Raw genomic sequence first — 13018 nt, 5'->3', positions numbered from 1 at the left:
GATGGTGGCGAAATGCAAAAACATCAGTACACCGTGCATTGGGTGCACGTTAAAGAACCCCAGGTGGTCGAAATTAATCAGGAGTCTCCGCTACGGGGTGCCTCATAATCATATCGTGGTTTTGGCACGTAAAACCCAGAATTTTCTTAATTCCACATTGCCGCTTTTTAGGAAGCCCATATTAATATCATAATAAATAGTTTTTCTTTTACTTCGAACGCTAAAAAAAGGGAAACAACGAAATTTACCAGAATTACGTCACTACAGATGAGTTATCTGCCCAGGCGGACATTGTTTGCAAGAAAAAGCAACGCAATTAATTCACTAATCAAAGTAATTACATTGATTAACTTTTGACGGGACAACTTTACAGAGCACATTTACATGGGAAATTGAAGGGAATCGCAATCAAACTCTACGTTCCGTGGCTCTACATTTCAATATGGCCATAACGAATGGCCAAATGGCGAAATAACTGGCTTGAAATTATTCGCCCAGTTTTCCCTATTACGCAAGTGGCACTTCCCGAAGCGCTGCTCGCCGTCAAACCTCTCTGTGACGTAGATGGGTGGCGCCACATAAAAGCATGCCGTGGCGCTTCCTTCTTTACACGAGCTGATGCCGAGTGGCGCTTTGCCCAGCTCCCGACCGAACGCATCGTCAGTTCGGCGGCGAGTCTGAGCGATTTTAACGCACAACATGGCAAAACTTCATTTTACACCGACCAACAAGGTCACAGAAGTGTTGAACCGCGAACCAGGCTTCGTGGCTACAGTGTGTAAAGGCATGAATTTATCAGATAACTTGACATCAGTTATTAGTGTCTACATTACCATATTGAAGTGTAGAAATATAGAACTATATAGGAGTTTATGACGATTACCTTGAACTTTCCAACATGAACATGAGCTGTAATATCTGTAATTAAATTTTTGATTAGGTATAAGTATATTAGTGAATGAACTGCTTTGACTATTATTTCAAATGGTATTCGCCTTGGTGGATAATTCCTCTGTAGTGACGCAATTCAAGTAAATTTTGCAGGCTTTCTAAAAAAGGCGTTCGAAGTAAAAGGCCGAAAACCGAAGCATCGACCGCGATAACAGATTATTAGACAACTACATGAAGTAAGGTTTGTAGTTTTATCGGTGACCTAAATTGCAGTAAACATTTGCTTACTAATTAAATTAACAAGCATGCTGTCCCGCGTGCACACGCAAGCATGAACAGATAGCACTCGATGACCGCTAGCACTTGCTGTCACAACGCTGGCATGATGAAAAGCACCGGAATAGGGGAACCAACACTTCTTCGTGCAGCCTGTCACGTCAGCAGGGGTGCTATAAAGTAAAGCTATTCCAATTCTGCAATCAGCACACCGCAATTGGTCGAAAACTTTTTGGACCACCCCCACTTCACCTGTCTGTCATGCGACGTCACGAAAACCGCGATAGCTCCCCATCTGATATGACGTGTACACACTGATTATGCACAATTTGACCGAACCAAACAAAAATAGTTATTTCTGATTCGACGCCTTTTCGCCATTAGCCCTCAGCTATTCGTCAAAAGTTTTCGGGCTGCATCCACTTCACCTGCCTGTCACGGGACGTCACAAAACCGCAAAAACTTACTGCGTCAAAGTTACGTGTACACGTTAAAGATGCATATGCCGAACAAAAATGAATTTTCTACTGGATAGCCGCAGGCTGCCCCGTTCCGAAAGGAATAAGAGATGGCTGCCGCCGATCGCTCCGGCACTGGCTACTCGCCCCTGCCGGAGAGCATGGGTTTATTAGCGTGTGATAAAACTTTTTGCGTAGCCGTGTAACGTTTTCGAGAACTTTCGGCACGTATACGACTTCGTTCTGCCAACTCTTCTTTGCTGAGGATCCGTTTTAGCGTCATTCTTAAGCTTTCATTGCATGCCGCCGCGATTTTCGACCAGCCACCGCAAGCTAAGTAAGAGAAAGCGGACCAATCGCAGACGCCAGCGCCACCCTGTTCATCCGGTTATCGATTTTCAGTGTAGTGGCTCGGCCCCATCGAATCCCTCTCCACTTGAGCATGCTCCTCGCCTCTTGTGAGCCAATTACATAAGACAAGCCGCTCAGTGAAGGCAATGTTATTCGTTTTTCAAGCAAACAAGAGTGACCTATGAACGAGGAGAGCGTTTGATTGTTCTGTTCGGACAACCCTGCGGGTGACCGCCCGATGCTTGCGCTGGCGGTTACGCAAATTTGACGCCAGGAGATTGGAATAAAAACATATTGGAATAGTTTTACCTTATACGGCCCCAGATATCCGAAACTTGAGATTATGCGACTTCCAACAATAGGCATGCGGGAAGACAGCGCACATGAAGCGATCGGCCATCTCAGCTCGCTACGACTTTGCACCCGCCGCAGATTACTTCTAAAGCAGAGCGGACAACCATGCGCAGCCGCGGCTGGGTTAGGGAAGTGACAAGCGCTTGATCATGTTACCGTGTCCGCAGCCCTACCCCCCTAGCCTTGCGCGCGCTTCTTGAACGCGTGGGAGGACGGCACGCATCAAGCCGCCATCATTCTCAGCTCACCTTCGCACGCATTCGTTCGCACCCACAGCATACAGCTTGCGGGGCGTGACATGATCTTATCACATTTGAACATTATACGGGACCGAGCTCACGCGACGACGACAACTAAAATACGCGTGGTGAGTCCGTATAATTGCTAATGTAATAAATACCGTATAGAGCTCTTAGCAAAGTCGTTCCAGAGAAAGGGCTTTCTATGATGCGACTTTCTTTGTCTATAAAGCATTACCATCATTCAGAAAGACTACTATGTATAAGGTGACCTTGCTCCGCCTGCAAGTGCAGTGAATGAATGTGAACGCAAACTCGCACATTTCGGCAGCGATCGCACTAAAAAAACTAGCTACTCTCTGCTGTACGGCGAAAGCGTGTCCAAAAGGAAACGCACAGTGACGAACAGAAAGTAGGTTGCGCAGTGAAAAAGCTTTGATTAATAGCTGAACAGCATTCCTGGCATCGTTAAGCGCGGGTAAAAATTATGTCGTAAAAGCTGCACTGCTGGGGCCCTATAACGTAAAACTGTTCCAACCTGTTTTTATTCCACTCTCCTGCCGTCAAACTTACGTAACCTCCGACGCAAGCATCGGGCGCTACCCGCAGCGTTGTTTGTAAAAACCAATCAAATGAGGTCCTCGTTTATAGGAGGACACTTATTGTACTTTCAAAGCAAGGAGCATTGTCTAGATTGAGCAGTTTTTGTTATCTAATTGGCTGACACGAGGCGAGGAGCACGCTCAAGTGGATAGGGTTTCGATGGGGCCGAGCCAGCACAGTGAAAGCAGATAACGGCAGCGTGCAACGGAAGGTTAAGAATGCCGCTAAAACGGATCCTCAGCAAAGAAGAGTTGGCAGAGTGATGATGCATTCGTGCCGAAAGGGCTCGATAACGTTTTACTGCCAGGTAAAAATGTTTATTATACGCAAATAAACCATGTTCACCGGCAGGTACGAGTAGCTAGTGCCTGAGCGATCGGCGGGCAGCCATCTTCTATTCCTTTTGGAACGGGGCACTGCACCGCTATTCAGAAAAAAAAAATCAGTTATTTTTTTCGGCATATTATTCCGCCTTTAACGCGTACACGTCACTTTGACACGGTGAGTTTTCGCGGTTTTGTGACGTCGCGTGACAGGCAGGTGATGTGGGTGCAGCTGAAACATTTTGACCAGTGGCAGAGGGTTAATGGCGAAACGGTGTCGAATCAGAAATAATTGTTTCTTTCGTTTGATATAATCACGCATAATCAGTGTGCACATATCATATCAAATGGGGCGTTTTCGCCGTTTTCGCGACGTCGCGTGACAGACAGGCGAAGTGGGGGTGGTGCGAAAATGTTTTGACCAATCGTGGAGGGCTGATTGCGGAGTTGGAATAGAAAAGTTTGGAATCGCTTTACTCTATAGCGCTCCTGTAGTGACAGCTCAATTGTCTGTTCTGTTCCTGGCAACTGAGCACTCGCTGCGCTAGTCTCGTCTTTCCAGTGTTGCAAGAGAAAATGATTTGAGATATCGAAAGCGCGAAACTCGCGATAAGGAAGCGACAGTGACTTGGAAATATACGATAATAATTAACATGGTGTTGCCAGGGCATGACTCCAGACTGTGACTTAGAGATGATAGTAAGATTGCAGGAAGCATCGCGGGGAGTAACATTGCAAGAGACAAAAAAAAAATTCAATTGTTTGTTGCACGAAGCATATTCACAAAACTTTTCTTACGTAAGTGCCATTCGCAACTGGCCGTCACCGTTGCGGTCGTCTAGCTATCGCATCAACCACGCTCAGAAGTGAGAGGCGTTCGAACGCCGGCCAATCAGTAAACGCTCTTACGTAAGATAAGTTTTGTGGATATGGACACTGGGGACACATTCACAAAACATTTTGTTCGTAAGTACCTTTTGTAATTGGCCGGCCACCTTCGCTAATGTTACATCCTACATTATGATTGGCTGAAACCTGCTCTAACAAAGCTTTAGCGCATAAGAACAATTTCGTTATTACGGGCCCACATATCTATAAACTGCAAGATACTATCTGGCGCTTCCTCCAGCCTGTACCTTCCGCGTCGCTGTTTGAGAAGGAGAGTGCGCTTTCATTTGCAAATGAAAAGCTCATGCGGAACCACTGACCGAGAGTTCCATCCCGAGCTTCTGTTTGTCGGTTGCTCACGCGAGCGGTATATGCAGTCCTTGCTCTCACCGTTCAGGTCTTCTTCGTCGTGAGCGCTATGCATATATGCGGACAAGGCCACTGGCGTATAGTATAAGCATGCAGTCTAAGCCGATGAGGGCAAGGAAGAACCAACGTCAGGGGCAAGGGCGGTGAAGGGAGCGAGCATAAGAAGCGCACATGGAGAATACTGCGCTTTGAGAAATCCACGATTTTAGAAGCCCGAAGGGGACGTTTAATTTGACACACACACAAAAACACACACGCACACGCACACGCACACGCACGCACGCACGCACGCACGCACGCACACACACACACACACACACACACACACACACACACACACACACACACACACACACACACACACACACACACACACACACACACACGCACGCACGCACGCGCACGCACGCACGCACACGCACACGCACACGCGCACACACACACACACACACACACACACACACACACGCACGCACGCACGCACATGAGCTTTCGTTCGATATTGCCACTTCCTAGCACACTCTGCTTTCGTCGATGTTTCATTAGAAAGTGGAATGAACTTCAAGACCGAAAACATGGCATAGGTTCGATCTGTTTGACCTGTGTGTTCCATGAAACACGGCGTGTGCGATGAGCTACAACCGCACACTATCGAGCGGTCATTGCTTTTAAGCCCAATTTCAAGATGTGGGTGGCCAACAAAGCCAGAAGTTTTTCAAGATTCACGTCCCTTTGACAGCTACACGAATGCTTTCGTTGTTTACGGTGCTGTCAATATTGCCTTCTTCGTCTCACTGCTCGTATATCTGCACTCAAGCAACATCTGTATATGATGTGGTATGTATTTCAGAACAAATATCTGCGTGAAAGAAAAACCACTTCGTCTACTAGAAAATCTAACGCATACGAACTAAATCTGGTACAGAGGTTTTTGAACTTATATTGACGCTCATTCAATCAAACCACCATTAAGTTCTCTGACGGTGTCGATATGGCTCCGCAAATTTCTGCTAGCCTAGATGAGATGTCCCGAATTCTGAACTGTTCATTCTTGGCGGGTTGCCGTCGATAATGATTTTCGAGCGTGATCAGCCAATAATAAGCTGGTTTTACGAGTGGAAAGCTTTGAAAATTTAGCCCTGGACCCGTATTAAAAACAAAAATGGTTTACGCTAGAACTGTTCTTAAAAGAAAATGAGGGTCAATCGTCATTGCCGGACATAGTATTTAAAAAGTCAACCAAACAATGGCAAACAGCACCTACGAATGAAAGTTTAGCGAATCCGACCCCTGTTTTTTTTTCCTGCCTTCGCCTTTGAATCGCCAGATTATCATTTATTTTGCTGCTCTTTAACCAACTGCTTCTATTTTGATTCTACAATTATGACCCATGTTAATTATTGTGTGCTACATAGATTGATTATAAGAACAGTACTGCGCTTTGGACATACTGGGCTATTTCCAAGCATCAACAGCGCCCCATTTAAGTTCAACCTGGCAATAAAAAAGAACATGATCTTCCTAATCGTTGCGATATCGAGAGGATCCTCCGCCTATACCGGACCCCAGCGTTAGCTTCTAGGTTGGAGCAATAGGTACACGTTTATGCACGAAATACGTAATCTGGTGAAGATTGGTGAAATCTGGTGAAGATTGTCTGTATCGGACTTATATCTGGCCTGATAGAGTTCTAGACCTTTCCTTATACCATAGAAAATGGCTCTTTTCCTTTTTGAATACCTTAGTAATGCATTTTTCTTTAGTATGATTACCACGGTTGCTAAAGAAAGGAGCAAATGGGAGCTAAGGAAAAGTGTCACATTGTGTTGTTGAGCGGAATAAGGGCGGAAAGAAACGGTGGAGACAGGATAGAGCATCTTTCCAGTGCCCATCGTTTCTTTCCGCCCTTATTCCGCTCAGCGAGACAACCTGATGCACCAACTTGCCCAACAGTCAGCGCTTCTGGAAGAAACGTATACTCTCGAAAAAGATATCAACAATGCGGTTAGGACAATATGCAACATTGTGAAAAAAGCAAAGTTAACTGAAAAGTGCAGCAAACATTTACAATGTTAAGCTGTCAGACGGCAAAAAATAAACTACGCGTAGAACGAAATTCTACTTTGTAGACCGCGTTCCAGAGGGCGCGGAAAGTCCGTAAGAGTGCCAGGAGCCTTGGAATTTCTCCACGGCGCTTGTGGATTGCCCGTGACTGACGTTCGGCGATCGTGACAAGGAAGGAGTTAAGGGCGCTCTAAAAAAAAACGAAGCGCTCATTGTACCGCGCGAATAGAGCGCTCAAGCGACTCCTTGTCTCCAACCGTTCAAAGTTCCGCAGAGGTTTGAGATTCCTGAGAACCCTAATTAGGCGTCGTGAAGACTTCTCGCGTGCATACCTAGCACTTGATATACATAATCTTAGCCGTGTAAGTACAGGCTATAGTCGAAGGGTCATACGAACAGCTTTAGCCATGATTGAGTCGCTATATGATTGAAATTGAACAATACAGTTGTGATGTCATCATGAAATATTTATTTTGTCGTGGCAAAAGGACTGTGCTACCTCTATGCTTGGATACCCTAGCCAAAAGGCTACGCAAATGATTTTACGTACTGAAGGTGCAAAGTCGACATTACTAGCTGAGCAGCCGCTACCTTCATACACTTCATCACTCTTACCGTGCCGATTGTTTTGGTGCGTAAGGAATCATAAGCACTACAGAAGAAGCATGGATGACGCGGTACAGCCTGTGAACGCAGGACGACACGGTTGTGTCGTCCTGTCCACGACTATTAATTTCATTTTCCTGTTAGGTGTGGCAATAGTGGCTCTAGGAAGATTTCGGGATTCATCATTAGCTTTATATTAAGAAAATCACCAAATTAAACAATAATTTCCGGATAACTATTATGCGCATAACAATGGAAAGAGAGGTTTAAGTCAGGAAGTTACGCCTCTTGCTACGTACTACCGCGATAAAAGTGCTCTCGTCCTCTGAAATCGAGGACTCTGTTAAAGCGCCGTCGTTCATAGCGACGCAGCTAAATAACTGAGCTCAGCGGCAGCGTTTCACCAGCACTGAAGCTTAGTGTGCGTAAACTTTGTACTCTAGCTTTATTGTAGGATAGGCTGGCTTTTGTATACGAGCGCAAGATTTGCGAGAAATGTGACTGGGTAATTGACAAACAACCATGTTAGACGACTAGAGGCACGATGCAAACAGAATACGCCAGAAACGCGGCAAAGCCATGAAGTGGTCTGACAAGATGAAAGTAAGCTGCCTGACAAGATGAAAGATAATAAATTTCATTATAATACAACCCTTAGTGAGGAGCTTGGTTGCCTGATACCTCGGTTCCCCTGAGTAGCCAACCGCGCTCGGCCTGGTTAACTTTCCTTCCTTTCCTTTATCGCTTCCCTCTCGCACGTTGAACTGAAGCGCCCATCGCTTTTTATCCAGACATGTGACATTGTAGGACAGTTCGCTTGAAGTAAGCTCGTTTCATTGCTAGAAAATTGGCCTAACCCGCTCAGACCGAAGCGCAGCCGTGTGCTTTCCCGTGCGCGCAGCTGACCCGCCAATCCACACTAATGCGCCAACGGTGCCACCACCTGCAGCTCTATCTAGCGGCGAGTTACATTTCTGCACTCGAACAAGTGCTGTTGATGTACATTATTACTTGTGTACTTTATTTCTCTTGCCCCGTGCCTTCATTTCTTTCCTCAGGATGATTGCAAAGCTTCAGAGCTGGAGAAGGCACGCGGGGCATATTGTGAAGATCCGGCCGGAAGATGTTCTTGCGACATCCCTCGTCGAAACACCTGTCTCCTTCTGTTTCTATACACCGAAAAATTTGAGGGGAGCGCGAATATCGGAAACTTTCGAATAACGAATCGCATGGTCACTTTTCGTAAGTGCGAATATTTTTCGAATACTTTTCAAATATTTCAAAACGTCAACTACACTGAAACAAAATATTGGAGAAAAAGTACGGTAAATTTTCACCCCTACGGCCACAGCATCGACATAAAACATGAGAACTTGGGTAGTGGAAAAGGCTACGTCACTTAGGTAGACATACTTTACAGGCTGTACAGCGATCATTAGCACTTTCTGAAGAGCCCATGAGCAGGCGAAGAAACTACTTGTTTGCTCCTAAAGCTGTACTTCTGCTTTGAATAAACAACGCTTCATTAGGTACAATGTAATGACAGAAACCTGGCAACTTTGAGAATACTAGGATGTGAGCGTCCCTTTACGCTAACTGTCGTAACGGCTAATTATTATTCGAAAACTACTCGAAAGGTATTCGATTCCATTCGATTCACTTCCGACACTATTCGATTCGTATTCGATTCGGTCTCAAAGATCAACATATTCGCACACCTCAAGAATTTGCGTGCGTGCGTCTTCGTAGCCATTTCGAAATGCATGTCACTTGATAGACCTCAGCGCTGCTTGCACATACTATAGCGATCTGTATGAGCTACAACGAGCGATCGCTTTGCCTCGCGCTTTCGCGTTGTAGCTCATACTGAGCGCGATCGTGCATTCACAGCACTGCGTCAAAACTACCGGACACCTATGCTACTGCCAAAAAAATCCTGGATCAGTGTACCAACTATAATATAAACTGCTGCACTGAGCGCAACGAGAACGTCTTCCGCAAATTCTTGCGAATGCAAACTCTTCGCGGCTTTCTCGCCGTAATCTCGTAGTAACTTCGCGGACGTACGTCGCACGCACGAGATTCGCACATTGGCACGTCATGCGACAGGTGGAAGAAGTAGCAGCGTTTGCTCCGAGCTAGGCAGTTCAAACACATTTTCTTTTGTAAACACCGCATATGGGAAAAGTTAGAACGGAGATCTCCAGCAGTCCAGTCACTGCCTTTCGCTCTTCATTCCTGACTGACGACCGCCTGTGGGGAAAACACACTGTGAGTTGCGCACAAGGTGACTGCTTGCTTTTTATTCCGTCGTGCATCAGCGTGGCTCAGTGACACTTGAGCTGCAGATGCACGTTCGTAGCCTTTCGTTTATTTTGGTCCTGGTTGTGAGAGGTGCATTATACCTTGAATGAAACTTGACAGAAAGATGTCATTTGAATATCCGGTGCAGCACGAGCATGTCAAAGGAGAAACATTACAACTCTGAATTAAAAGGGGAAAAAAAACTTGATTTGAGATGCTGTGAACGCTGGTCGCGAGTCAGAACGACGAAGGGTCGTTGCCATTACCCCAAGCCGCTGGCAGAGCCCGCTCCCCAAAGAGAGCAGGCTCTGCCTGCACTGCACATGCAGGGCTTACTTGATGGCCGGAGGAGGCGGCGGCGGCCTTCTGAGCTTGGCGTCCGCTTCGGGAGACCCCGGCAGGGCCAGCACGCTGGCGGGCCTCTGCGGTGCATTGCGTCGCGTCACAGAGCCATGTGCCTCGCGCCACGCGGCCCCGCCGCGACGGAAGCTGTTGTCGCGGGCGCGCCGCTTTACGCGCACGCTGTACGAGCGTAGCATGGTCCTTGGCAGTGGGTGGGGGCACGTGGCAGAAAGCGCGCGCGAGCGGCCGAGTCTCACGAGGCCATCGCTAAGGGCTCATCCGTCAGCTGTGCCACCACGGCCCTCGATTTTTCATGAGGCGTCCATGTCCCCCACCGAGAGCGTCGCGCGAGCGCCAGTGGCTAGCAGTCGGCACACCGGCGCGCTGGTCGAAGCAGTGGCGGGGCGCGCGGAGAGCGCGCGCGCGCGGGGCGCGCACGGCGCTCCGGTCGCGTTCCCGATGCGACTGCGCACTGGAAGCGCGCGCGGCGCCCATTGGCTCCCTTGTTGGAGCACCCCTCCTGGCGCTCAAGACGGCAACAAGTGGCCGGCCGTATAAACGCCCGGAGAGACACTTCCTATCCCCTCGCCAGCCACCGGTCCAAAGAACGGCCCGTCCCGGGCGCGGCGAGTGCATGCAGCATTAATGGACGCCACCGGCTGGCGAAGCGATAAGGCAGCCGCCTACCACCGCCGCAGTTACGGGCGGCAAGGGGGCCTAATCGCTTGGGCCGTCTTCAACAGGAGCCGTCAGGCACGCGGAACGCTCAAAGAAGCAATTAGGGGGCGAGAGAAATGTGCCCCACCGTCGTAGACCAAGCTGGCGTTTAACAAAGCCAGCTGACGTGCCAGGTACAGAATCAACACCTAATTAGCTTTGAAGTGAAAATTAGCCGCACGTGCCCTGCGATACTGAGCGACCACGGAGTGAAAACACTGTTGCCGAGCTCGGCCATCGTGGGCGAACATTTCCCGCGCTGATGCTAAGTAAACCTACCTGCCGTCTCTACAAAAACAAGTGAGTGATGAAGGCCATCTCTTTGCCCAAAGTTCAAAAGATATGCTACCATTTTTACGCGTAGGACGAGTGAAGAATCTGCAGCCAGAAAAGAAATTAAGTTAAAGAGACAGAGATGCATTAATGTCGCGAAAGATACATGAGAATAAAGTGCTCGAGAGAGTTCCCCATTCATAAATTTGAAACATGACGCCGACCTTCTTCAGTAAAGCTAACGGCAATATAGTGCCTGCCAGCCCAACTTTCTCGCCAGAAAAAATTTCTAGGTAGCGCACAATGTAAGCCAAGTTCTCTGCAAAATTGCTGCATAAAACCTCCCTCTACAGCATGAACATATAGCGCAAGATAAATATAAAAGAAAATAATCACCACGAATTAATAACATAACATCGTCAGGTAAATCACACTGGAGGCACGTTTCGCATTGATAAACGCTACTGGGCGCACTCGTCTCGGTGAAAAAGCACGATGAAACTGGTTCTAAGAAGGCTAAGAAACACAGCATGGCGCACGCGGTGTTCAAACGAGGTAACATTACCAAGACGAAGGCAAACAGCAATAAATCTCCTAACCCCCTGCCTCCATCGCCTAATTATACTCACCGTCTTTGGAACTTGATTCTAATATAACTCAAAAGTTTATTGAATCACCGGCATCGTTCCGACGCAGCTGGTGAGATCAACAACAACCCTTCGAATACAAGGAAGCCGTTATTTATTCGCTATATCTCACATTTTATTCGTTATATCTCACAAATTAGTGCTATTGCACGATTTCGGAAGAGAAGCTTCATAAACTTAAGATGCATAAACAATTATGATAGAGTAAAATTAAAAGTCTTATTAAGCATTAAGTTTCACATGACATTCACATGAAACAGAGCGCGATAGCGCAGATATGGCAACTTCTTTAAATGGTAATTGTAGAGAAGCTCTGTAAATGCAATTTCAGGCTTGACCACTGAAGCAGATTTTTCTTACTGTGTAACTATATCGAAATCGGACAAAACGTTCTTGGCAATATTTTAACGAACTTCTGCAACATGACTGGAACTGAATGGTCAACATGGCCCAAATTTCAATGTAACAGTATTAATGAAATTTCAATGTAAAGTATTACTTATTCTGTGCCTGAGACGTACTCTTCCCTCTGACGCCCTCCTCCTCTCTCTAACATAAAAAAAAAAAAGTGGTCATGCTACATTACTCTCGGGTGTTCGTGCCACCTGTAAGTGTATCCGGTTACTCCTTCCCATATGCTATAAACGCGAGAAAGAAAAGCAACATGCGTGAACAGGCTTCCTTGCCCCGATAATCTTCATGATCGATAAATGACCGCCATGACTACGCATTTCCTCAAAACTTCCATTCTAACTGAACAGGATAAGTTCCGAGAAAGAACCGCTGGTCATCGTAAGGTCAGACGCAGACCAGGCGCTTCCTCTCGTTGAGTCACTAGCCGCTCGCAGAGGCACCATGTCCTCTCTTCGCCCCCGCATGCATTATACAACATTGCTGTCGCTTACGCACAAGCCCTGCAGCGGTGGATGGGGTTGCGACGCTGCGAAATATCTGGGGGACGCCACACTTGTCAAGCACACTCAGAAGAAACCCTATTCGCGGAACATTTTTGTTTGCAAGAGCTGCTTGTCATTCATCGACCGCATTAGCTAATAATGTGCTCACTGGCCCTATTGGCTGGTACTTTTTCTTACGAAGCGCTCTATCCCGCAAGAAGTGCTTCATGAATACGGGCCCAATTTCTCAGCCGGGCGCTTTGCTTATCCACTCATTAAAAGAGGGAGCGTTACGTAAGAGGAGAAATCTTACGGTGGAAAAGATGCCAAACCACGTGGAAAAAATTTCCGGACAGGAAAGAGTGCCCGGTAGTTTCTCCGCATGGTTTCGCGTCGTTTCCACCGTAAGAAGTACAT

At 47.1% G+C, this 13018-nt stretch overlaps 1 protein-coding gene across 8 annotated transcripts in view; it reads right to left on the bottom strand.

The window, feature by feature from the left end:
• Nucleotides 1-13018, bottom strand: part of cac (calcium voltage-gated channel subunit cacophony) — a 674132-nt gene that overhangs the window by 304207 nt on the left and 356907 nt on the right. Inside the window, exon 1 of one of the 8 annotated variants that reach the window (XM_055061951.1) lies at nt 10063-10280. The exons of the other annotated variants lie outside the window; for them this stretch is intronic. Coding sequence (XP_054917926.1) covers nt 10063-10265 — 203 coding nt within the window. The 5' untranslated portion in view covers nt 10266-10280. Of the gene's footprint in view, nt 1-10062; nt 10281-13018 lie in introns of those variants that run through there. 8 annotated transcript variants of the gene reach the window in all.

This window comes from Dermacentor andersoni, chromosome 1 (genome assembly GCF_023375885.2).
Source record: "Dermacentor andersoni chromosome 1, qqDerAnde1_hic_scaffold, whole genome shotgun sequence".
NCBI classification, from domain to species: Eukaryota; Metazoa; Arthropoda; class Arachnida; order Ixodida; family Ixodidae; genus Dermacentor; species Dermacentor andersoni.
This window is presented reverse-complemented; position numbering and strand designations above follow the sequence as displayed.